The sequence below is a fragment of the Perca flavescens genome, chromosome 14 (assembly GCF_004354835.1).
Source record: "Perca flavescens isolate YP-PL-M2 chromosome 14, PFLA_1.0, whole genome shotgun sequence".
In the NCBI taxonomy this organism is placed as follows: domain Eukaryota; kingdom Metazoa; phylum Chordata; class Actinopteri; order Perciformes; family Percidae; genus Perca; species Perca flavescens.
The window spans coordinates 8,206,329-8,231,173 of NC_041344.1; the positions used below are offsets into that span (position 1 = coordinate 8,206,329).

Genomic DNA, 24,845 nt, shown 5'->3' on the forward strand with positions numbered 1-24,845 from the left:
ACAGCACACCATTATAAACATACGGAATATAAAGGAAATAATATACAATAGTGTAAAGCAGCAGCTAAGTTAGTGATAGTGTGGATAAGTTATAGAAGCAGTTAAGTTCTATACATAATTCAAGAAAGCAAATCTTATAAAATAACAAGTGGTCCCTGATGGAGTCATTCTGTGTTCAATGGCTGTATGGCATAGGGAATAAAATACTTCTTGTAAAAGTCTAACAATCTAAAATTTGCTATACTCTGATAAAGTGATTGATCCATTTATGAACAGCATCATCAGAGTAATCCAAGTCCCTGTTGGAGTCAGTCAGAGCATTTCCATAGAGAGCCACTTTGCATCAGCAGCACCATGCTCCAGTGCTCTGGGAGAGTTTATAGTCCTGAGAGTTGAACACTGGATGACTGACAGCTGTCCTTCATGACAACAGAAGACACAGAAATCCTCCTCATCAAAAACATGACTTTGATCTCCGTCCTCATCTGGACTCTCCTCTGCTGCTGCTTCACAGGTAAAGTCCAGAGAATCAAACTCCTCTCCTCTATCAACATCCGTCCCTCTGAAATGAAGCCGACTAAACCGTGACGCTGCTTTATGTTTTTGTCTCTGTATCCTCAGAGTCCAGAGGCCAGGTCACAGTGACTCAGCCTGGAGCAGTGAGCTCTGCTCTGGGAGGCTCCGTCTCCATCAGCTGTAGGATCAGTCAGAATGTTCATGGTGGGAGCTATCTACACTGGTACCAACAGAGAGATGGAGAAACTCCTAAACTGCTCATTTACTTAGCTAGCAATCGACAATCAGGGATTTCAGATCGTTTTACAGGCAGTGGATCAAACTCTGACTTCACTCTGACCATCAGTGGAGTCCAGACTGAAGATGCAGCAGTTTACTACTGTCAGAGTGCACATTGGATCAACAGCCAGTGGGTGTTCACACAGTGAAAAAGCGTCGTACAAAAACCTCCCTCAGTCAGACTGAACAGAAACTGAACTGACTGCTGCAGCTGGAAGCTACTGCAGAGACTGATACACTTCACTGAGGACACACACACACACACACACACACACACACACACACACACACACACACACACACACACACACACACACACACATGAAATGTATACATCAATAATCAGTGAAGCACATAGACTTACACATAACAGTTCTGTATCTTCAATATTCATTGAATGAAGAGAAAAGCATTAGCAACAAAAATACAACCACTGGAACAGAATAGTTCCTAAAGAGATTCAGACTGTTAAGACCCAATAACACTATCCTACTACTGGAGCACAAGAGACACTCAGGAAACCTCGAATTCAAACTGGATTTCAGTTTGATAAAATTCTATCAAGATTATATAAGATTATTGTTGAAGTTAGTACGTGGATTTCAGGACAGAGATCTTTCTCTAGTAGAACAACCCTAAATATATATTTCAGAGTAATTTAATTCTTACCTGCAAGGTAATCTATTTGCTTTGTGCAGAACGAGTTGAAAATAGACATTTACATTATATATCCTCTAATATTGGATGTCTAACATTTGACATTGTTGTTTCTCATTTCCACATCACACAGTAAGGGATTATGGGTAGATTTCTAGTAATCCATGGCACTCAACAATAAAGTGCAAATGAATGCTTTCTTTTTGCATGTAGTGTATTTGCAGCACATTCCCCCCCCACTCCCTGAAAGTAAGACATTAGTTACTACGAAATTATTTGTTAAAAAACTGTTTATTTTAAAGTTGTGTTTGTAAAATCCAACCTTACGACAGGAAAGAAACAACTGATACAAGCTACCTTGTAGAAGTACAATTAACCACAGTTAGTTTGAACACTTTAAAAATGTGTTTATTTCAAATGATGTCAATACAAATACAACACCGTGCCCATTTGAATTTAAATCCAGAAACAAAAGAACTAAAAGAAGTAAACAGAGTTCTTCCTTTTCAGGAGCGTTTGCTGTCTGAGCTCCACGTTGGCGTTGACCTCTGGTGAGGAGACTCTTGGAGCGACTGCCTGGATGTTTGCTGGATGGAGTCACTGCTGGAACACCGCTGGATACTAAACGCCTCAGAGATATGGAGGTTTTAGGGTGGGGAGAGGGGGCTGAGTTGCGGTCCATGGCCTCTGTCGTTCCCTCCAGCCTCCTGCTGATGGACCACAGCAGTGAATGTGTTCCACTCTCCATCTGACGGAGGCCCCTCTCAAAGCTCAGCAGCATCTCCACACATTGTGACTGCAGCTTGAACAGAACCAGGCACTTTAAATGTCCGAGCAGCCCTGATTATCCAACCTTGTATCCCTGTCCCTGTGTGTGGTATGTGAGGACTTGGTAGTATATAGGGACATGGTGGTATATGGGGACGTTGTGGTATGTGAGGATATGGTGGGATGTGAGGACTCAGTGGTATATGGGGACAGGATGGTATTATCATCCTTCTCAAAACCAAGTACATTTTTGACACATGTCATCCCAGCTGAGTGGCTGAATTGTCTTTACAAAGCACTGAAACATTTTCATGAAAAATAAAATGCATTTAAACCTGCCCCCCCTTAAGAGTGTTCATATGTTTGTCAATGTCAGACATTTCTGGCCTTAACCTTTCTTTTGCATATTTCCACACTAAATAAAATACTAGTATCATTAACAAGTCCAAGCTATGGAAGAGGTCCAAGTTAGTGCAGTAAAAACATCCTTTTAATGGATCAATGCCATCATTGTCCCAAATGTGGATTGTTTTTAATGGTGGTGTGCTGCTTTTAAGCAGGGACTTGTAGGTTTAACTTTAGTAATTCAATGATGGGATGTAGATATCAGTGAAGTTAGTATTGTGTGATGGGTGTGAGTGGACAATATACACATGTGCTGGTGTTGTAAAGGTTGATAGGAGCAGAGTAGAGAACTAAAGCAGACGGGAGAGGAGCAAAGCTGCAGCAGAGTGGAGAGTCAGCCAGAGAGAGGGCTGCACTGCATCCAGACTTAAATAACCTCCTGCTACTGGGAACATCCTCAGCTGTTCCCAGTTGCTCTAACCATCACCTGCAGAGAGAGCACAGACAGCTGAATCACACACTAACTCAAGATGACACCATCCATTCATATCACATTACAATCTCATGTTCTTATTGGATTCATGCCAAAGAATCAACAAGAGCCAATTAGGAACTCATACAAATAATAAAAAAAAGAAATCCTATAACTGTCTCTATATAAAAGTATGCAAAAACACAATTTCTCCTACATGCAAATCAACAACCCAACAAATACATTGAGATCATTCTTGACTTTCAACAATCTCTTCACAACATCCATCCAGTAGCTGTTGTTGAGCTTTTAATCATATCACATACTTTTCCTCAGCAGATGTTATTAAAATGTGGATTTTCAAATTCCCATTCCTCTCAGCATTTGTGAGACTTCTGGTCCACGTTGGCTTAGAAGTTAAAATATTCCATGAGAACTGGGTGAACTCCGTCTGCTGAGGAAGATCATGGGATTGGATCCAAAGATCTGAGACAAGACAAGACCGAGTAAAAATGCGTCAGATTCCGAGACGAGACCGAAACCTTCAAAGAGTGGTCTTGAGACCAAGACTGATGTTGAGAACTACAACCCTGGCCTCAGCCTTCTATAAAGACTCATCACTGCTTCACTTGGTGAAATCTTCACATTACAAACATGTCAAACCTGCATTAATATTAATATCACTAATCATTATCAAAAAAAGACCATATTACCAAACTGGAAGGACAGAACAAAACTGTCCACAAGTCACTGGATCAGTTTACTACCAGACTTTTCAATATCCTCTCCATGTGAATATGTTAATACAGTGGCAAGAAAAAGTATGTGAACCTTTTGGAATTTCATGGTTTTCTGAATAAATTTGACATAAAATGTGATCTGATCTTCATCTAAATCAAGGGGATTGACAAACAATGTGTCTAAAATAAACAAATTCAGATCTTTCATGTCTTTATTGAACACACTTATTCAACATTGAAAATGGCAATGGAAAAAGTAAGTGAACACTTAGAATTAATAAGTGGTTGACCCCCCTCCTTGGCAGCAATAACCTCAACCAGGCGCTTCCTGTAGCTGTGGATCAGACCTGCACATCGTTGAGGAATTTTAGCCCATTCTTCCTGGCAGACCAGAGGCCTGGACTACGAAGCAAGATTTGGCATTAACGAGCTAACTTCAGGTTCAACCCAGGGTTTTCTGGACCAGGAAGGTGGATTAGTTGTTATCGGGTTCTATCGCCGTGGTAACTCATGCTGAACACCAGACATGGGGGACTCGAGTCACATGACTTGACTCGAGTTAGACTCAGTCGCAAATTTTAGGACTTGAGACTTGCTTGATTAACATTCATAAAAGACTCGACTCGACTTTGACTCGATATTCATGACTTGAGACTTGACTTAGACTTGAGTCAAATGACTTGAAATGACTTGATTTTCTGTTTAATAAATCTATTTTTTCCCCCTCTGATATTGAGGAGGAGTTAACTTTACGATTTTAGTGCTGTTGCATGCGCAGGAGCCGTTGATATGATGACGCGCGCGCGCGCCTCAGTAAACAAACACTGGCTATGGCTAGTAACTTAACGTCATGGATCCCTCTCATGGGCGCCGATACCGTGGGTGCTCCGGAGCTCGAGCACCCACGGAAAATACTGACCGCCCACGTGTGCCAGACTGCCAGTTCATTTTTACGTGAATCTAAAATTAAACACTGCAGTTGTGGAGCGTCTGTCATAGTGTGATTGGTTATGTCGGTGGCATTGATTCTTAATTTCTCACGAAGCTGATCGCGGTTACGTGCCAGTTAAACTTTTCATCTCCAATCCTGTCTGTATTAGTGAGAAGTGGCGCTGTCCTGAGTTGAAAGAGAGCCTTTAGGCTAGGCCTACGTTACGGCTTTATTATGGCGCGTGTGTTCGTGTCGGCCGCTGTCCATTTCCTAAGGTTCTGAAATGCAAACACTTTTTTTGTGTGCGCGTGAGCACCCCTCGGAGGAAAACGTAAATCGGCGCCTATCCCTCTGCACAGAAAATAATAAAGTTTGGCTATAAGGATTACACATCTGACCAGGCAAAGAAAAAAACGAACGGCAGTTTGCAAGGTCTGCAGTACAAAAAATTCCGACGTTGAATTTCATCAGACACTTCAAATCGGGAGAGATTCGGGTTCCAGTCTCCATATTCAACTGAACCACTATTTGGACGTTTGTGATGGACAGAAGTCCCTTCAGTTTTTGGCCATGAATAAGCACACCCTCCCCTCTTTGTTCAAGGTGGCGGTAAGAGCGAATAAAACTAGGCACACTTACACACACACACAACACAAACTGCTCTCTCTCTCTCTCTCTCATAAACACACACACACACACATGCAGATGTATATGTGAATAAAGCTGGCACACATACAACACACTGCACTCTCACATACATGCACATTCACTCACCAATATTAATAACTTTTCACTCACTCTTTCTCAAACATTCACTCACAAATACACTGACAAATATCAACATATACTTTCCATTCCATGTAATAAGCAAAGGTGATTTTTGGAAGGATTCAGCTCCTCTTAAAGAATATGTTTTGTTCTTTAGGAGAAGGAAAGGTTAAAGGATGTGTTTCTGTCTCATAAAAGTGAGGCATGTTTGAAGAATATTATTTGACTTAAGAACCATTATACTTGAAATTGTTTGAAGGAATTTCATGATTTGATGTCATGTTTGAGGCATATTGAACAATGTTGATTTATTGTTGGCCTAATGTCAGTTTTAGGCTGTGCTTTTTTATCTGTGTTAATTTAAACTCTTCAGATGTATGTGGACGCAATGTCTTTTGAATATTGAGTAAAAAATGCAAATAAAACTCCAGCAGTTCATAATCACTGTCTTTAGCTTGTTTAAAAATGGACACTTTGGTATGACTTGACTTGTGACTTGCTTGACCAAAGCTATGACTTGACTTGACTTGCTTGATTGTCACAAAAAACGACTTGGACTTGCTTGAGACTTGAAGGTTGAGACTTGAGACTTGCTTGTGACTTGCCCATGTGTGACTTACTCCCATCTCTGCTGAACACCTAACCTGGTCGGGAGCAGGTTAAGTTGGAGATCAGAGATCAACCGGTGTTAAAGCACCGCCTACTGACCAATCCATACTCGATTGATAACGGTGTCACCATAGAAGATAAGGCGGAGCTCGGTGCGCAGAGAGAGAGAGAGAGAGAGAGAGTTAAAAAAAACATTTGGAGACCGACAACCCCGTTAACATTCACTGATGGGTATCTTTATGAAAGATATAGATTTTAAGAGGAGGGAATTACGTATAGGCTATTTGTCGGCTTCTTCAGCCGTGTGTTGCCAATACGCACATCAGTTAGAATTATGTTTTGATATTTTTTTATTTTCTCTCTCAATCGCTTACCACTGCCAGGGTTTCAACTGAAATAAAAGGCTAAAGCAACGACAGTTCATGGAAAGCAAAAGTGTAATTATGGTCAGATCTTGTGCCTGACTGATGGGGAAGTGACCAGTGTAGTCTAATGTAGGCTATGGACCTTTTTCCACGGCAGACACTTTGACTTGTCATAGTAGGAAAAGCACAGCTGAAATTGATAACCTTAACAATGGCTCAATTCCATCAAGTGTCCCAGTAAGATATTTCAGTGAGTCAGCATGCACAATACCAGGGCCTCTTTAATGGGTTTGAATACACCTGTGCTTTTCCTACTATGACATGTCAACATTTCTGCTGTGAAAAAGGTCTATTATAGTGGGTGTACTGTAGCATACTGTATATTGGCCAGAATCAGATTTTTTGGGGAGTAGGGGGGCATATCATAGTAGGGGGGCCTGGGTGTCCTCCCCCAGGGAAGTTTTAATCATCAACGACTTCATTTCCTGCATTCCGATACACTTTAATGCACCAATTCACGGTAAAAAATACCTTTATTCAGCCTAGAGATGTTAAGAAAAAAGCACGGATGACAATTCAAAATGTATCAAAAATATAATGGAAAGTAGCCTATGTTATGGGTCATTGGGCATTGTTAAGTGTGTAGCCTATATAGAAATCCTGGAGCTTACTATCACGTAGACCACACCACTGGAAGTGATATTGATAGGATAAGCGTTGTGATTTATGTAAAAGAGACTCAGCTTTTTTTTTGTCAGCTTTCCTTCCTGCATTTTGCCTGTAAAACCGTGTCTGTGTTCTTCATATTTATGTAGAATTATAGTTTGCTCTTCTTGTTTAAAAGATGTGGCTCTGGTAGATGTAGATACTAGTTTCATCAGTCCACAAAACATTTGTGCTCTTTTGCAAACTTCAGGCGTGCAGCAATGTTCTTTTTAGTAAGCAGTGGCTTCCATCGTGGTGTCCTGCTGTAGATACCCTGCTTGTTCAATGTTTTACGTATTGTAGACTAATGAACAAAGATGTCAGCCAGTTCCAATGATGCCTTCAAATCTCTGGTTGTCATTCGGGATTGTTTCTTGACCTCATTGATGAGTCTTTGTTGTGCTCTTGGTGTCATTTTGACTGGGTGCCCACTTCTTGGTAGAGGAGCAATAGTCCCAAAATGTCTCCATTTGAAGATTGTTTGCCTAACTGTAGACAGATGGATTTCTAAAGTCTTTGAAATAATTTTATAACCCTTGCCAGCTTCATGTAAATCAACAATTCTTGATCATAGATCCTCTGAAAGCTCTTTTTGGCGAGGCATGGCTCACATAAGTGTGTTCTTCTTGTGCAGCGCAAACTCCAAAAGTTTGAGGAGTTTTTATCAGTCAAAGTAGCTGTAGTCCACACCTCCAAACTCATTATCTTAACGAGACTCCACGTGTGCTAAAAGCTGACTCCAATTAGCTTTTTGGAGGTCATTAACTCAAGGGTTCACATACTTTTTGCACAAGCACGATGCAGTTTTTTGTTGTTGTTCTCAATAAAGACATGGAAGATCAAAAATAATTTGTGTAATTACTTTAGACACATTATATTTGTCAATACTCTTGACTTAGATGAACATCAGATCACATGTTATGAAAAATGTATTCAGAAAACCATCAAATTCCAAAAGCTTCACGTACTTTTTCTTGCCACTGTATGTAGGTCCATGCTGTCAGCACTGAGGGGGAAACAGCATGACATGTTGAGGACAGCTACAGTTCACTGACTCTGTGTGTTTGCATATGTGTCCTGCCTCTCTGCTCCCAGCCGTTAAGAGGCCAGTGTTGATCATTTAGAACATACAGAGTATACAAAATACAATATAAAATAGTAAATGGACAGGTGGCAGCAAATAAGTCTAATAAAAAAATATAAGATAGCAAATATTAAAAAATTGCAAAAGAAAAGCAGTTATTCTGTGTTCAATGCCTGTTTGGCATAGGGAATAAAAGACTTCTTTTATATTCCAGCTGGTCCTGGGAAGCCTAAATCAAACATTTTGAAAGATTTGTCAAGAAGTCAAAGTGTTATTGAAAGATCCTAATCAATACTCTGATAAAGTGATTGATCCATTGATGAACAGCATCATCAGAGTAATCCAAGTTCCTGTTGGAGTCAGTCAGAGCATTTCCATAGAGAGCCACTTTGCATCAGCAGCACCATGCTCCAGTGCTCTGGGAGAGTTTATAGTCCTGAGAGTTGAACACTGGATGACTGACAGCTGTCCTTCATGACAACAGAAGACACAGAAATCCTCCTCATCAAAAACATGACTTTGATCTCCGTCCTCATCTGGACTCTCCTCTGCTGCTGCTTCACAGGTAAAGTCCAGAGAATCAAACTCCTCTCCTCTATCAACATCCGTCCCTCTAAAATGAAGCCGACTAAACCGTGACGCTGCTTTATGTTTTTGTCTCTGTATCCTCAGAGTCCAGAGGCCAGGTCACAGTGACTCAGCCTGGAGCAGTGAGCTCTGCTCTGGGAGGCTCCGTCTCCATCAGCTGTAGGACCAGTCAGAATGTTTATAATGGGAACTATCTACACTGGTACCAACAGAGAGATGGAGAAACTCCTAAACTGCTCATTAAATATACTAGCACTCGACAATCAGGGATTCCAGATCGTTTTACAGGCAGTGGATCAAACTCTGACTTCACTCTGACCATCAGTGGAGTCCAGACTGAAGATGCAGCAGTTTACTACTGTCAGAGTGTTCATGTTATCAACAGTCAGTATGTGTTCACACAGTGAAAAAGCGTCGTACAAAAACCCCCTCAGTCAGACTGAACAGAAACTGAACTGACTGCTGCAGCTGGAAGCTACTGCAGAGACTGATACACTTCACTGAGGACACACACACACACACACACACACACACACACACACACACACAGTCCGACTATAAGATAACATTTTTGTTCCACGATGTGTGTGAAAAACATCCATAGATGTTATTGAACAAACAACACAGCAAGGTTCCTAAAACACTAATCTCTTTAAGTAAATCATTTAATTGTAGTAAAACCAAAGAGATCCTCCCAGTCCTTCTTGACCTAGACATTAGTTTATCTGCTATTTAAAAGCTTTGTTGACGCAGGGACAAATTCATTTCGACATCTATGTACAACAGTTTTTTTAAAAGTTTTTTTTTTAACATTCAGAAAAAGGTGTTTGTCATCACACCATTTTACAATCCTCTGAATCTCTGAAAGGTAGTTAGATAGATCACTGTCCTTTTCTTATTAGGCATGTAATGAGCAGTGTTGGGAACGGTGTTTAAGTAGAACGGCGTTACTGACTACTACTAAACACAAGACAGCGACGAGCCAGGGAAATTCAAAGGTAGCGTTCTCCAACTGGAAGTACTGGCACTACTTCTCGCTCATTGAAATGAAAGACAAGAATGTTTCTGTAACATGCACGCTATGCCCAGGAAAAAGACTTTATCCACGCCTGCCTCAAGCAACTCCAGTCTTATCAAGCCCCTCACATCAACACATGCTAACAGGACACTTGTTGCTGCTGCTAACCCAACCCCCCCAAGCCCAAATGCAGCTAGCGTGAGCTCCAGGAAGGAGACGGAGCCACTCTGTTAAAACAAGCAACGCTCCATTTTTCGGTCAGCAACAGGTGACCAAGGCCGAGCTCAACACATCCATCAGTTCATAGAAACATCTTTGATGTTAAAGATGTTCTAGAACGTAATAGTGTTATAGAACATTAACAAATGTCACAGTTACTTTGCTGAGTAACTATTTACTTTTACAATGTGGTAACTGAGTTACTAACTCAATTACTTTTTGGGAGAAGTAATTTGTAACTGTAACTAATTACTTTTTTAAAGTAAGATGACCAACACTGGTAATGAGTCTAGAGCCTCTATTTTATCCTAGTAGAATTTGGGTAATCAAAACCTTGCATAAAAGTTATTTAATTCATCAGCTTTTCCCCCCTCATTAAGAACACTAAGACATGTTTTAGCCGGGGCCAGGTTTGTCATAAATTTCATGGAATCCCACATTTTTTTCATATTCATAGAGGAGCAGTGGATCCTTCTCCTTCCTCCTTGCCTTTCCTCATTTACTGTTGAGTTTTTTTTTATATTCTCCATGGCCACAATATCCCCATTTTTAAATTCTATTTTTCTCAAACTACACACTCTTTAATGTCCATGGAAATATTAGATTATTATTTGGATACAAATTTATAGACTTCTGAGTTAACATGTTATCTGTACAAAATGTTACATAATCAGTAATAGTGTCTGTTGCTTCTTCTAAGTCCAAGCTATGGAAGAGGTCCAAGTTAGTGCAGTAAAAACATCCTTTTAATGGATCAATGCCATCATTGTCCCAAACGTGGATTGTTTTTAATGGTGGTGTACTGCTTTTAAGCAGGGACTTGTAGGGTTAACTTTAGTAATTCAATGTTGGGATGTGGATATCAGTGAAGTTAGTATTGTGTGATGGGCATGAGTGGACAATATATGCATGTGTGGGTGTTGTAAAGGTTGATAGGAGCAGAGTAGAGAACTGAAGAGAGGGAGTTAGATTTCTAAGTGGCATGTGGCACGTGCCAGTGGCATGTACTTCCGGTACTTCCGTATGCCAAATGCAATTGCGTATGAATTGACGCCGTAGCGAGTACTATTGTTTTCCTGAATGTAACCCGCGTGTCATGTAGCCTCGCGATAAGACATAGCCTCGAAATAACACACCACGTGGCTTTAGAAAGTGGCACGTATATTTTAACGAAATGTTACGTTGTAAATTATATTTTAGATGTTACAGTGAAGAACTAAGTTATATTTTAACGTTATAAATTATATTTTACGTCTTACGGTGAAAAACATGCCACTTCCGGCAGCATATGCCAGGACATGCCACTTCTGGGTGCCACATGCCACTTAAAAATCTAACTCCTACTGGAACTAAAGGAGACGGGAGAGGAGCAAAGCTGCAGCAGAGTGGAGAGTCAGCCAGAGAGAGGGCTGCACTGCATCCAGACTTAAATAACCTCCTGCTACTGGGAACATCCTCAGCTGTTCCCAGTTGCTCTAACCATCACCTGCAGAGAGAGCACAGACAGCTGAATCACACAGCTAACTCAAGATGACACCATCCATTCATATCACATTACAATCTCATGTTCATTCTTGACTTTGGAAACAGCAAAACTATCTCTTCACAACATCCAGCCAGTAGCTGTTGTTGAGCTTTTAATCATGTCACATACTTTTCCTCAGATGTTATTAAAATGTGGATTTTCAAATTCCCATTCCTCTCAGCATTTGTGAGACTTCTTGTCCACGTTGGCTTAGAAGTTAAAATATTCCATGAGAACTGGGTGAACTCCGTCTGCTGAGGAAGATCATGGAATTGGATCCAAAGATCTGAGACAAGACAAGACCGAGTAAAAATGCGTCAGATTCTGAGACAAGACCAAAACCTTCAAAGAGTGGCCTTGAGACCAAGACTGATATTGAGAACTACAACACTGGCCTCAGCCTTCTATAAAGACTCATCACTGCTTCACTTGGTGAAATCTTCACATTAGAAACATGTCAAACCTGCATTAATATTAATATCACTAATCATTATCAAAAAAAGACCATATTACCAAACTGGAAGGACAGAACAAAACTGTCCACAAGTCACTGGATCAGTTTACTACCAGACTTTTTAATATCCTCTCCATGTGAATATGTAAATACAGTGGCAAGAAAAAGTATGTGAACCTTTTGGAATTTCATGGTTTTCTGAATAAATTGGTCATAAAATGTGATCTGATCTTCTTTTAAATCAAGGGTATTGACAAACATAATGTGTCTAAAATAAACAAATTCTGATCTTTCATGTCTTTATTGAACACTCATCTTGGTGTCATTTTGATTGGGCGCCCACTTCTTGGTAGAGTAGCAATAGTCCCAAAGTGTCTCCATTTGTAGATTGTTTTCGTAACTGTAGACAGATGAATTTCTAAAGTCTTTAAAATAACTGTGTAACCCTTGCCAGCTTCATGTAAATCAACAATTCTTGATCATAGATCTTCTGAAAGCTCTTTTTGGCGAGGCATGGCTCACATAAGTGTGTTCTTCTTGTGCAACGCAAACTCCAAAAGTTTGAGGGCTTTTTATCAGTCAAAGTAGCTGTAGTCCACACCTCCAAACTCATTATCTTAACGAGACTCCACGTGTGCTAAAAGCTGACTCCAATTAGCTTTTTTTAGGTCATTAACTCAAGGGTTCACGTACTTTTTGCACAAGCACAATGCAGTATTTTTAGTTGTTCTCAATAAAGACATGGAAAATCAAAAAGATTTTGCGTTTTTATTTTAGACACATTATATTTGTCAATACCCTTGACTTAGATGAAGATCAGATCACATTTTATGAAAAATTTATTCAGAAAACCATTAAATTCCAAAAGCTTCATGTACTTTTTCTTGCCACTGTATGTAGGTCCATGCTGTCAGCACTGAGGGGGAAACAGCATGACATGTTGAGGACAGCTACAGTTCACTGACTCTGTGTGTTTGCATATGTGTCCTGCCTCTCTGCTCCCAGCCGTTAAGAGGCCAGTGTTGATCATTTAAAACATACAGAGTATATAAAATACAATATAAAATAGTGCAAATGGGCAGGTGGCAGCAAATAAGTCTAATAAAAAAATATAAGATAGCAAATATTAAAAAATTGCAAAAGAAAAGCAGTTATTCTGTGTTCAATGCCTGTATGGCATAGGGAATAAAAGACTTCTTTTATATTCCAGCTGGTCCTGGGAAGTCTAAATCAAACATTTTGAAAGATATGTCAAGAAGTCAAAGTGTTATTGAAAGATCCTAATCAATACTCTGATAAAGTGATTGATCCATTGATGAACAGCATCATCAGAGTAATCCAAGTCCCTGTTGGAGTCAGTCAGAGCATTTCCATAGAGAGCCACTTTGCATCAGCAGCACCATGCTCCAGTGCTCTGGGAGAGTTTATAGTCCTGAGAGTTGAACACTGGATGACTGACAGCTGTCCTTCATGACAACAGAAGACACAGAAATCCTCCTCATCAAAAACATGACTTTGATCTCCGTCCTCATCTGGACTCTCCTCTGCTGCTGCTTCACAGGTAAAGTCCAGAGAATCAAACTCCTCTCCTCTATCAACATCCGTCCCTCTGAAATGAAGCCGACTAAACCGTGACGCTGCTTTATGTTTTTGTCTCTGTATCCTCAGAGTCCAGAGGCCAGGTCACAGTGACTCAGCCTGGAGCAGTGAGCTCTGCTCTGGGAGGCTCCGTCTCCATCAGCTGTAGGACCAGTCAGGCTGTTTATTATGATGGAAACCACAGATTAGCCTGGTACCAACAGAGAGATGGAGAAACTCCTAAACTGCTCATTTACACTGCTACTACTCGACAATCAGGGATTCCAGATCGTTTTACAGGCAGTGGATCAAACTCTGACTTCACTCTGACCATCAGTGGAGTCCAGACTGAAGATGCAGCAGTTTACTACTGTCAGAGTTATCACTATATCAACAGTCAGCATGTGTCCACACAGTGAAAAAGCGTCGTACAAAAACCTCCCTCAGTCAGACTGAACAGAAACTGAACTGACTGCTGCAGCTGGAAGCTACTGCAGAGACTGATACACTTCACTGGGGACACACACACACACACACACACACACACACACACACACACACACACATACATTTGCAATGGCAAAAATTCCCATTACAAAGACTAAAACAACTCTTAATTCTGGACACAGACCTGTCTGAGTTTTTTTAAATTATTTTTTCATCCTGTAAATCCAAAATCGTTTAAAACTTAAAATGACAATGGCAAACATCCAAACAAAGCCTTTCCAACACCTCCACATATTGTCAGTTAAAATGACAGCAAACATCCAAAACAACAATGACATACAGTCACAGCAAGCAGAACAAAATGACATGGTGTCAAACAAGCATGGTGTCAAACGAGAAGAACACGAGCAACAAACACAAGCACTAATTCAACATGCAGAGCTAAACAGCAGCAGCAAGACAACAACAATCAGCATGGGGCAACAGTAAACAGCAGACAGATAATGGGCAGGGAATGCTTGTGGTTCCCAAAACAGCCGCATGTATCAGAGAGAAGGTCCATAACAGAGTTGTTAAAAGCTGACATGAAGATACAAGTTTTCAGCTTTAGTGGTTTTTTGCAGATAGTTCCAGTCTTTGGCTGCAGCAGACTGTAATGACGACAGAGAGAAGACACTATTTGTTTTGGGAACTTTTAACAGAATATGATGAGAAGAACGTGTGTCGACTTCTATCGCTATTGAAACAAACAGTGGTGGACTCTTAAGACTCTTTTCACACTGTGATGAACAAAGTTTTACTAGAAACATAAATTCCAAAAAAGTTCCTATCAGAACAGTTAATGTGATATGAAGTTATGCACTGAGGAGATGAGATTACCACAAGATCTAAAACCACTTCTGTATCAAAGAGCACAGCACAGCAGGTCATTCCCATCTACCTGTTACCTGCTTTAGATCAGACACATTAGATGACAGTGGTGACCATTATTGTTGGGAGAAAAACCCAAAGAATCTGTTGACTTTCTCTCACATTGACTTTGTCAAGGAGAGCAGTAACAGTGGTGCTGACCAGAGCTTGACTTTCATCCTTTCCCACCAGCTCCATACCTGCTGTAGGACACCACAGCTAAACCCTGTCAGGCTGCACCGAGCAGATGGGACCTGCATTACATCATCTCATCACTTCTTTCTAAAAGAATCATCTCATGGAAATGCTACAGAGAGAATCTCTTGATTTATAATGCTCAGTCCCGTCAGTCTGGAGTTTCAGATCGTTTCAGTGGGACTCAGTCTGGAACTGACTTCACTCTGACCATCAGTGGAGTTCAGACTGAAGATGGAGGAGATTATTACTGTCAGCAGGATTACAGCACCCCGTTCACACAGTGATACAACGTCGTACAAAAATCTCCTCAGCTGGAGAGGAACTGATCTGAATGAACGGCTGCATAAACCTAAAGAAACACAGACACTTTAGAAGTTTGACTGACACTGAAGTCTATATAACAGAAAAATGTCAGGAAATACTGCTCATACTATAGTAAGCTATAATAGTAATCTTGTTGAAAAAGTGTATTAACATTGTATTTAAAGTCAGATCAAACGACATCTGAAAAGAAGATAAGATAATAAAGCTAACACCAGTTTGTTTAGGTGTGAAATCAAATATTTATTTCTATTTCATTGTTTAAGTACAATTCAAAATCTATTTGATTCATATTCAAGTCAGTTTATTTTCCAACCCACCTTAAGACATGAAATGTTTTAATGAACTTGTGTTGATAGTGAAATGCATATATAATGTGATATTTTAAGATCACACAGCTGATAATATTTTTTATAATATGATATGCTGATGATATCCTAATTTATAATTCAATTGCAATTATTTCTTCTCAGTCTCTGAAGTTTACCCAGATTCATTATATTCTATAGACACATCTAAAAACAATTCAAAATAGTAAACACTTCATTTATGAGAGAAATAGTATATTTGAATTTCCTAAATATATTGAAATAATCAGATTTTCTACAAAAACTAATTTAAAATTACTCCAGTGAAGCAGTTTCTGAAGTCACATGAGCTTTAAAGAATTTGGAATAAATGATGGATTCACTTCTATCTTGTCTGGGTCACTAAATGATTCTCTGATTAGTTTTGTGTTTTCAAAATATATTAAACATGCTATTAAATTACCTTATAGTTTCTTTCTCGAGAAATGTCTAGGAAGTTTTAAATTAAACTCAGTTGAGTTTAATTTCTAGATTTATGGAACTATTAAGACGATTGGAAAGTTTCTTTTACAATAACAGACATGGAAACAACCGATTCGATGAAGAGTATTTTATTGTGTTAAAATAATCAAAATTGACATGCAACACACTTTATCAATGAAACATGTAATTAGACAGTGAGTGAGGGAAAGAGATAAACAGAGAGAGAGTAGAAGAGAGCAGACTGAGATCAGTATCAGAGTGAAACCAGTAGCAGAGTCCCAGTGAGTCAGGTCAGGACTGGGAACACTGGTCTCTCCTCAGTGTCTCTGAGAGTGGAGTCTGGGAGCCCTGGGTGGCCTCACAGGTCACAGAGCCCACCTTCTCCCACTGGTCTTTAGGGAGCCTCAGGGTGCTGCTCCAGCTGTATTTGCCGTCCTTCCCCAGCACCCCGGGGCTCCTGCTCTCCTCCCAGCTGCTGCTGCTGCTGCTGCCGTCCACCTTCCAGGCCAGACTCCAGTCTGAGGGGAAGCCCTTGTTGGCCAGGCACATGAGCGTGGCCTTCCCCTCAGCAGCTCCTCACTGGAGGGGCAGCACTGTCAGGGTGGGACGGACATCACCTAGGAGACACCAATCAGCTTAGAGGACAGGGACCACACAGCTGTCAATCAACCAGCAGACACTTGGACACCTTGACTGTGTGAGAGTTGGTTTTCTCCTTTAAGGAGTTTCTGTCAGATGGTTTTTCTGCTCCACCAGTCACTCACTCACACATTGTTTCACTTCCCTTTAAGAAGCCTCTCATGTAAATCAGCACAGAGAGAATCATCTACACAATGAGCTGATATATATCTAACTATACACTGGAAATAAAATGTCAACTTTTGGACAAATCTTTAAACCTCCAAATCAAAATCATCACCAACCTAACTATCCATTACTTTAAAGTATTTAGTGTAATAGAAACAAATCCAGAAAATGAGCTGACAGCATCAAATGTTCTTCATGTGGATTTCGATCATCATTACCAAACTGTTCAAACAGTTTTCAAACTTTGAAACAATACATGACACAGTAAAGAGATGTTGCACATTTTCAAATACCGATCTTTATCTTTGCTTTGTTCAATTGTTTGAATATTTGAATCTTCATTTGCTTTAAACAGTTATCATTGATGTGGAAAATGAAAAATGAATCTTGTAGAACAGTTTTTCAGTTTTATCTTTTCCACACTTCAAGTCATTTAAATTTCAGTTTGACAGAAATGTGTAAAGAAATGTTTAGTGAAGCTGCTCTGAGTTAGTCTCCACGATAAAGGAGGAGAAATAAAAACGTGAATACATATATATTTTATCGACTGTACACAGAATTTAAAACATTATTTTACAATATTTACAATATAGTTTTTAGTATTTGTGCAGAAACTTACTTCCAACATTCAGTCTGGTTCCTCCACCAAAAGTCCACCACAGTGATACAAAGTCATTGAGCCACCGTACAAAAACCTCTCACTGTAGAGAGACACGGCTCTCTGACTTTGACACAAACAAATTCACCGAAAAGATAACTGACAATAACACAGTGCTGCAGATTTCCTTAATGCATGTTTTTGGTATATGTTAAATGTATGTAATTTCTTTTCTTGCAATTAATTTAAATAAGACAGAAGACATTAGATTGGATTGACTTTATCGTCGCCCTCAGTGGAGATTTGTGTTTGTCTTCTCCCAAAGTACAGCAAAGGTAAATACAATGCACATAACACAGCACACCATTAAAAATATAGAGTATACAGAATACAATATACAATAGTGTAAATGGACAAGTAGCAGCAGATAAGTTCTATAAATAATTCAAGTATATAAATAACAAGTGTTGCCTGATGCGGTCATTCTGTGTTCAATTGCTGTATGGAATAGGAAATAAAATACTTTTTACATGTTCCGGCTGGTCCTTGGGACCCTGAATCTAACATTTTGAAAGAAAATTTGTCAAGAAGTCCAAGTGTTATTGAAAGATCCTAATCAATACTCTGATAAAGTGATTGATCCATTGATGAACAGCATCATCAGAGTAATCCAAGTCCCTGTTGGAGTCAGTCAGAGCATTTCCATAGAGAGCCACTTTGCATCAGCAGCACCATGCTCCAGTGCTCTGGGAGAGTTTATAGTCCTGAGAGTTGAACACTGGATGACTGACAGCTGTCCTTCATGACAACAGAAGACACAGAAATCCTCCTCATCAAAAACATGACTTTGATCTCCGTCCTCATCTGGACTCTCCTCTGCTGCTGCTTCACAGGTAAAGTCCAGAGAATCAAACTCCTCTCCTCTATCAACATCCGTCCCTCTGAAATGAAGCCGACTAAACCGTGACGCTGCTTTATGTTTTTGTCTCTGTATCCTCAGAGTCCAGAGGCCAGGTCACAGTGACTCAGCCTGGAGCAGTGAGCTCTGCTCTGGGAGGCTCCGTCTCCATCAGCTGTAGGACCAGTCAGAGTGTTTATAGTTCTAACAGGTTAGCCTGGTACCAACAGAGAGATGGAGAAACTGCTAAACTGCTCATTTACTATGCTAGCACTCGACAATCAGGGATTCCAGATCGTTTTACAGGCAGTGGATCAAACTCTGACTTCACTCTGACCATCAGTGGAGTCCAGACTGAAGATGCAGCAGTTTACTACTGTCAGAGTTATCACAGTGGGGGTGTGTTCACACAGTGAAAAAGCGTCGTACAAAAACCTCCCTCAGTCAGACTGAACAGAAACTGAACTGACTGCTGCAGCTGGAAGCTACTGCAGAGACTGATACACTTCACTGAGGACACACACACACACACACACACACACACACACACACACACACACACACACACAACACTACAAGACAAGATAAACTTTTAAATTCCAATAGTTTGTAAAAATAGTCCCAATACAGTTACCAAAAAACAACGTGTTTCATTAATTGTTTCATTCTGGACAAGACCTGTCTAAGTTTTTTAATTAAATTTTTTAATCCTGTATTTAAACAGGCAAATTTAAAACACACACACACACACACACACACACACACACACACACACACACACAAACTTTTTGAACACACACACACATTGACACACTGTCCTTGTTTTATTTGGATCTGAAAGGCATCGTAATCAGAAAAAAAAAAGATCCAAATACTGTGGGAAGAGTCATTGACAAAGGTGACAGGTCTACATGGCTCACATACTTTTAAAATGTCTTTCCATTTATAATACTCAACACATTACCATAAACAAAGATCCCTGTCTCCATATTTGCATGCTCCTCATGATAGCTGAAAAAAAAACTCTTTTACCTCCTATTCTTGAGGGATGGCATCCCCCTTACCACATTCTAATGGACATGGCCTTTTTAATGAATACCAGGTGTTATTAGTTGTATCCAAGTTGGTGAATGAAATCTACCAGTGGTTGACATTTCAATAGTTTGGAATAGGGTCCTCTCCATATTTAGATCAAAAATGTACCATGGCAAAGTACACTGAGTCATCTGTACCTCATTTACAAACAATGCAAACTGAAAAGGACACACACACACACACACACACACACACACACACACACACACACACACAATGTCTAAAATATGAAATACTAGGCTATACCTTCCATCTATGAAAATACATTTACTTCAGTTGTTTTCCAAAAACAATGATGTACAAGACCTTAATGTCCTTTACCTCTTTATATTTCTCACTGATCCCTCAGCTGAAGAGGGACACACACACACACACACACACACACACACACACACACACATAGATACAATACACAGAAGACTATAAGATAAACTATTTGTTCCATCCCCATGTGAAAAACATCCATAGATGTTATTGAACAAACAACACAGCCTATTCCTAAAACACTAATCTCTTTAAGTAAATCATTTAATTGTAGTAAAACCAAAGAGATCCTCCCAGTCCTTCTTGACCTAGACATTAGTTTATCTGCTATTTAAAAGCTTTATTAACACAGGGACAAATTAATTTTTTCATCTATTTACAACATCTCCTCAGTTTTTTTTTAACATGTGTTGGTGTTACATAGCCTGATGCCTGTGGGGACAAAGGATCTCCTGAACCTCTCTGTCCTACAGTGCTCCTCTGTCCAGCCAGGACCTTGTAGAGGGGGTGCTTGTCAGTACCCATTATGGCGTACAGTTTGTTGCATGCACGCCCCTCTACTACAGTTCCCAATGAGTCCAGTCTTCTGCCCAGCACTGAGCTGGCCTTTTTGACCAGCTTGTCAAGACGTCTGCTGTTCTTGTCTGTCATGTTGCCACCCCAACAAACCGCCCCATAAAACAGGTCACTCTCCATCACAGTCTGATAAAACAAGAGCAGCAGATCGCTACTAATGTCAAAGATCTGAGCCTCCTGAGAAAGAAGAGACGTCTCTGTCCCTTTTTATACAGAGCATCTGTATTAGCGGACCAGTCAAGCTTACTGTCCAAGAGTACACCCAAGTACTTGTAGGTCTGCACAACCTCAATGGCCTCCCCCTTTATGCAGACCGGCTGACAGGTTGGCTTTGACTTCCTAAAATCCACCACCATCTCTTTAGTCTTGGTGGTGTTCAGGAGGAGACAGTTCTTATTGCTCCAGTCACAGAAGTCCTCCACAAGGTCCCTGTACTCCTCCTCCCGTCCACCTCGCACACATGCCACAACAGCCGAATCGTCGGAGTACTTCTGGATTTGGCAGGACTCAGAATTGTACTTAAAGTCCGATGTGTACAAAGTGAACAGGAACGGAGCCAGAACCGTCCCCTGTGGAGCCCCGGTACTGCATTCCATCGACCCCGAAACACACTTCCCCAGCTTGACAAACTGCAGCCTTGATGTTAAGTAGTCCGTTATCCAGTTGGTCAAGGAGGGGGCCACCCCTATACTTACGAGCTTGTCTCTCAGTATAAGGGGCTGGATGGTGTTAAATGCACTAGAAAAGTCAAAAAACATGATCCTTACATAAGAACCAGGCACATCCAGATAGGCATAGGCCCGGTGCAACATGAAGAGGACCACATCCTCCACTCCTATATGTTCCTGGTAGGCTAACTGAAGGGGATCTAATTCTTGTGCAACCTGCGGTTTCAGGTGGCGGAGGAGCAGCCGCTCCAGAGTCTTCATAATGTGGGATGTTAACGCCACTGGCCTGTAGTCATTCATCTCCACCGGGAGTCCTGTTTTGGGCACTGGTACAAGACAGGATGTTTTCCACAACACCGGGACTTTCTCTGTCTGTAGACTCAGGTTGAAGAGGTTATGGAGGGGCTCCGCTAGTTGAGTTGCAAAGTCCTTCAGTAGTTTTGGACACACACCGTCCGGACCTGCTGCTTTCCCTGTGCAGTCTCCTTAACTCCGCCCTCACCTCTTCTATTGGTAAAGACAGAGAGCGCTGGTCAGATGTTGCAGTATCCACACCTGCTGATGACAGGTGACAGCTCCCTGGAAGAGAAGACCAGGATGGCAGAGTCAAAAGCAAAGTTGTAGTGGGGGCTGCAGATACAGGTTTGGGGATGCCGCTACATAGCGGGTACACCAGAGAGGATGAAAAAGCAGCAGCAGAAGGGGTATCTGAAGTGGCGGAGGTGACAGCGGGTGAGACCCTCCCGGCTGGGTCAGGGCAGTGTCCGGCCCCCCTGTCAAACCTATTGTAGAACTGGTTGAAGTCATTGGCTTTGTCCACATCTTCCTCAAAAACCTGGCCATTCTTCTTTTTCAATCCAGTGATGTTTCTCATCCCCTTCCACACCTCTTTAATGTTGTTATCCCGTAGTTTCCCTTCCACTTTGTTTTTATAGTCCACCTTTGCCTGCTTCAGTGTCCTCCTCAGCTCATGCTGCACCCCTCTGAGCCTCACTCTGTCTCCATTCCTGAACGCCTGCTTTTTCTGATTCAGGAGCTGTTTGATGTCACTGGTAATCCAAGGTTTATTATTAGCAAAGCAAGCAATTAGCAATACGCTGCATCATTTCAGCAGAGACCCAGAAATGCCGCCTGGTCCAGCAGCCTTCCTAGGGCAGGTGGGTGAGAAAAGACTCTGTGCAACATGCTGGTCAATAGTGATTTTTGGGGGATTCAGTGCAGGTAATGAGTCTAGAGGCTCGATTTTATCCTACTAGAACTCAGCTAATCAAAATCTTGCATAAAAGTTATTTAATTCATCGGCTTTTTCACCCTCATTAAGAACACTAAGACATGTTTTAGTAATTGGATCCAAAGATCTGAGACAAGACAAGACCGAGTAAAAATGCGTCAGATTCTGAGACGAGACCAAAACCTTTAAAGAGTGGTCTTGAGACCAAGACTGATATTGAGAACTACAACACTGGCCTCAGCCTTCTATAAAGACTCATCACTGCTTCACTTGGTGAAATCTTCACATTAGAAACATGTCAAACCTGCATTAATATTAATATCACTAATCATTATCAAAAAAAAGACCATATTACCAAACTGGAAGGACAGAACAAAACTGTCCACAAGTCACTGGATCAGTTTACTACCAGACTTTTCAATATCCTCTCCATGTGAATATGTAAATGCAGTGGCAAGAAAAAGTATGTGAACCTTTTGGAATTTCATGTTTTTCTGAATGAATTGGTCATAAAATGTGATCTGATCTTCATATAAATCAAGGGTATTGACAAACAAAGTGTCTAAAATAAACAAATTCAGATCTTTCATGTCATTATTGAACATTCATCTTGGTGTCATTTTGACTGGTGCCACTTCTTGGTAGAGTAGCAATAGTCCCAAAGTGTCTTTTTTGTAGATTGTTTTCCTAACTGATGACAGATTAATTTCTAAAGTCTTTGAAATAACTTTGTAACCCTTGCCAGCTTCATGTAAATCAACAATTCTTGATCATAGATCCTCTGAAAGCTCTTTTTGGCGAGGCATGGCTCACTTAAGTGTGTTCTTCTTGTGCAGCACAAACTCCAAAAGTTTGAAGGCTTTTTATCAGTCAAAGTAGCTGTAGTCCACACCTCCAAACTCATTATCTTAACTAGACTCCACGTGTGCTAAAAGCTGACTCCAATTAGCTTTTTTCAGGTCATTAACTCAAGGGTTCATGTACTTTTTGCACGAGCACGATGCAGTTTTTTTAGTTGTTCTCAATAAACACATGGAAGTTAAAAAATTATACCAAACTGAAAAAATAGAACAAAACTGTCCACAAGTCACTTGCTCAGTTTACTACCAGACTTTTCAATATCCTCTCCATGTGAATATGTAAATATGTAGGTCCATGCTGTCAGCACTGAGGGGGAAACAGCATGACATGTTGAGGACAGCTACAGTTCACTGACTCTGTGTGTTTGCATATGTGTCCTGCCTCTCTGCTCCCAGCCGTTAAGAGGCCAGTGTTGATCATTTAGAACATACAGAGTATACAAAATACAATATAAAATAGTGTAAATGGGCAGGTGGCAGCAAATAAGTCTAATAAAAAATACAAGAGAGCAAATATTAAAAAATTTCTAAATAAATGCAGTTATTCTGTGTTCAATGCCTATTTGGCATAGGGAATAAAAGACTTCTTGTATATGTTCCAGCTGGTCCTGGGAAGTCTAAATCAAACATTTTGAAAGATTTGTCAAGAAGTCAAAGTGTTATTGAAAGATCCTAATCAATACTCTGATAAACTGATTGATCCATTGATGAACAGCATCATCAGAGTAATCCAAGTCCCTGTTGGAGTCAGTCAGAGCATTTCCATAGAGAGCCACTTTGCATCAGCAGCACCATGCTCCAGTGCTCTGGGAGAGTTTATAGTCCTGAGAGTTGAACACTGGATGACTGACAGCTGTCCTTCATGACAACAGAAGACACAGAAATCCTCCTCATCAAAAACATGACTTTGATCTCCGTCCTCATCTGGACTCTCCTCTGCTGCTGCTTCACAGGTAAAGTCCAGAGAATCAAACTCCTCTCCTCTATCAACATCCGTCCCTCTGAAATGAAGCCGACTAAACCGTGACGCTGCTTTATGTTTTTGTCTCTGTATCCTCAGAGTCCAGAGGCCAGGTCACAGTGACTCAGCCTGGAGCAGTGAGCTCTGCTCTGGGAGGCTCCGTCTCCATCAGCTGTAGGACCAGTCAGGATGTTTATAATGATGGAAACCACAGGTTAGCCTGGTACCAACAGAGAGATGGAGAAACTCCTAAACTGCTCATTTACTATGCTAGCACTCGACAATCAGGGATTCCAGATCGTTTTACAGGCAGTGGATCAAACTCTGACTTCACTCTGACCATCAGTGGAGTCCAGACTGAAGATGCAGCAGTTTACTACTGTCAGAGTCTTCACTATCCCAACAGTCAGTGGGTGTTCACACAGTGAAAAAGCGTCGTACAAAAACCTCCCTCAGTCAGACTGAACAGAAACTGAACTGACTGCTGCAGCTGGAAGCTACTGCAGAGACTGATACACTTCACTGAGGACACACACACACACACACACACACACACACACACACACACACACACACACACACACACACACACACAATACA

The 24,845-nt window shown here is 40.8% G+C and overlaps 5 gene segments (V, D, J or C); 4 read left to right on the plus strand and 1 right to left on the minus strand.

The window, feature by feature from the left end:
* The first annotated feature begins 462 nt into the window (after nucleotides 1–462).
* LOC114568586 (Ig kappa chain V region 3381-like) lies at nucleotides 463–944 on the plus strand. The segment is given in 2 exon segments: nucleotides 463–514; nucleotides 622–944. Coding segments are annotated over 2 exon segments (375 nt in total).
* A 7,808-nt stretch (nucleotides 945–8,752) lies between these two features.
* LOC114567729 (Ig kappa chain V region 2717-like) lies at nucleotides 8,753–9,235 on the plus strand. The segment is given in 2 exon segments: nucleotides 8,753–8,804; nucleotides 8,912–9,235. Coding segments are annotated over 2 exon segments (375 nt in total).
* A 7,164-nt stretch (nucleotides 9,236–16,399) lies between these two features.
* LOC114568587 (Ig kappa-b4 chain C region-like) lies at nucleotides 16,400–17,059 on the minus strand. The segment is given in 2 exon segments: nucleotides 16,400–16,859; nucleotides 17,056–17,059. Coding segments are annotated over 2 exon segments (285 nt in total).
* Nucleotides 17,060–18,533: 1,474 nt separating this feature from the next.
* Nucleotides 18,534–19,006, plus strand: LOC114568588 (Ig kappa chain V region 3381-like). The segment is given in 2 exon segments: nucleotides 18,534–18,585; nucleotides 18,693–19,006. Coding segments are annotated over 2 exon segments (366 nt in total).
* Nucleotides 19,007–24,185: 5,179 nt separating this feature from the next.
* Nucleotides 24,186–24,695, plus strand: LOC114567727 (Ig kappa chain V region 3381-like). The segment is given in 2 exon segments: nucleotides 24,186–24,237; nucleotides 24,345–24,695. Coding segments are annotated over 2 exon segments (381 nt in total).
* Nucleotides 24,696–24,845: the final 150 nt, after the last annotated feature.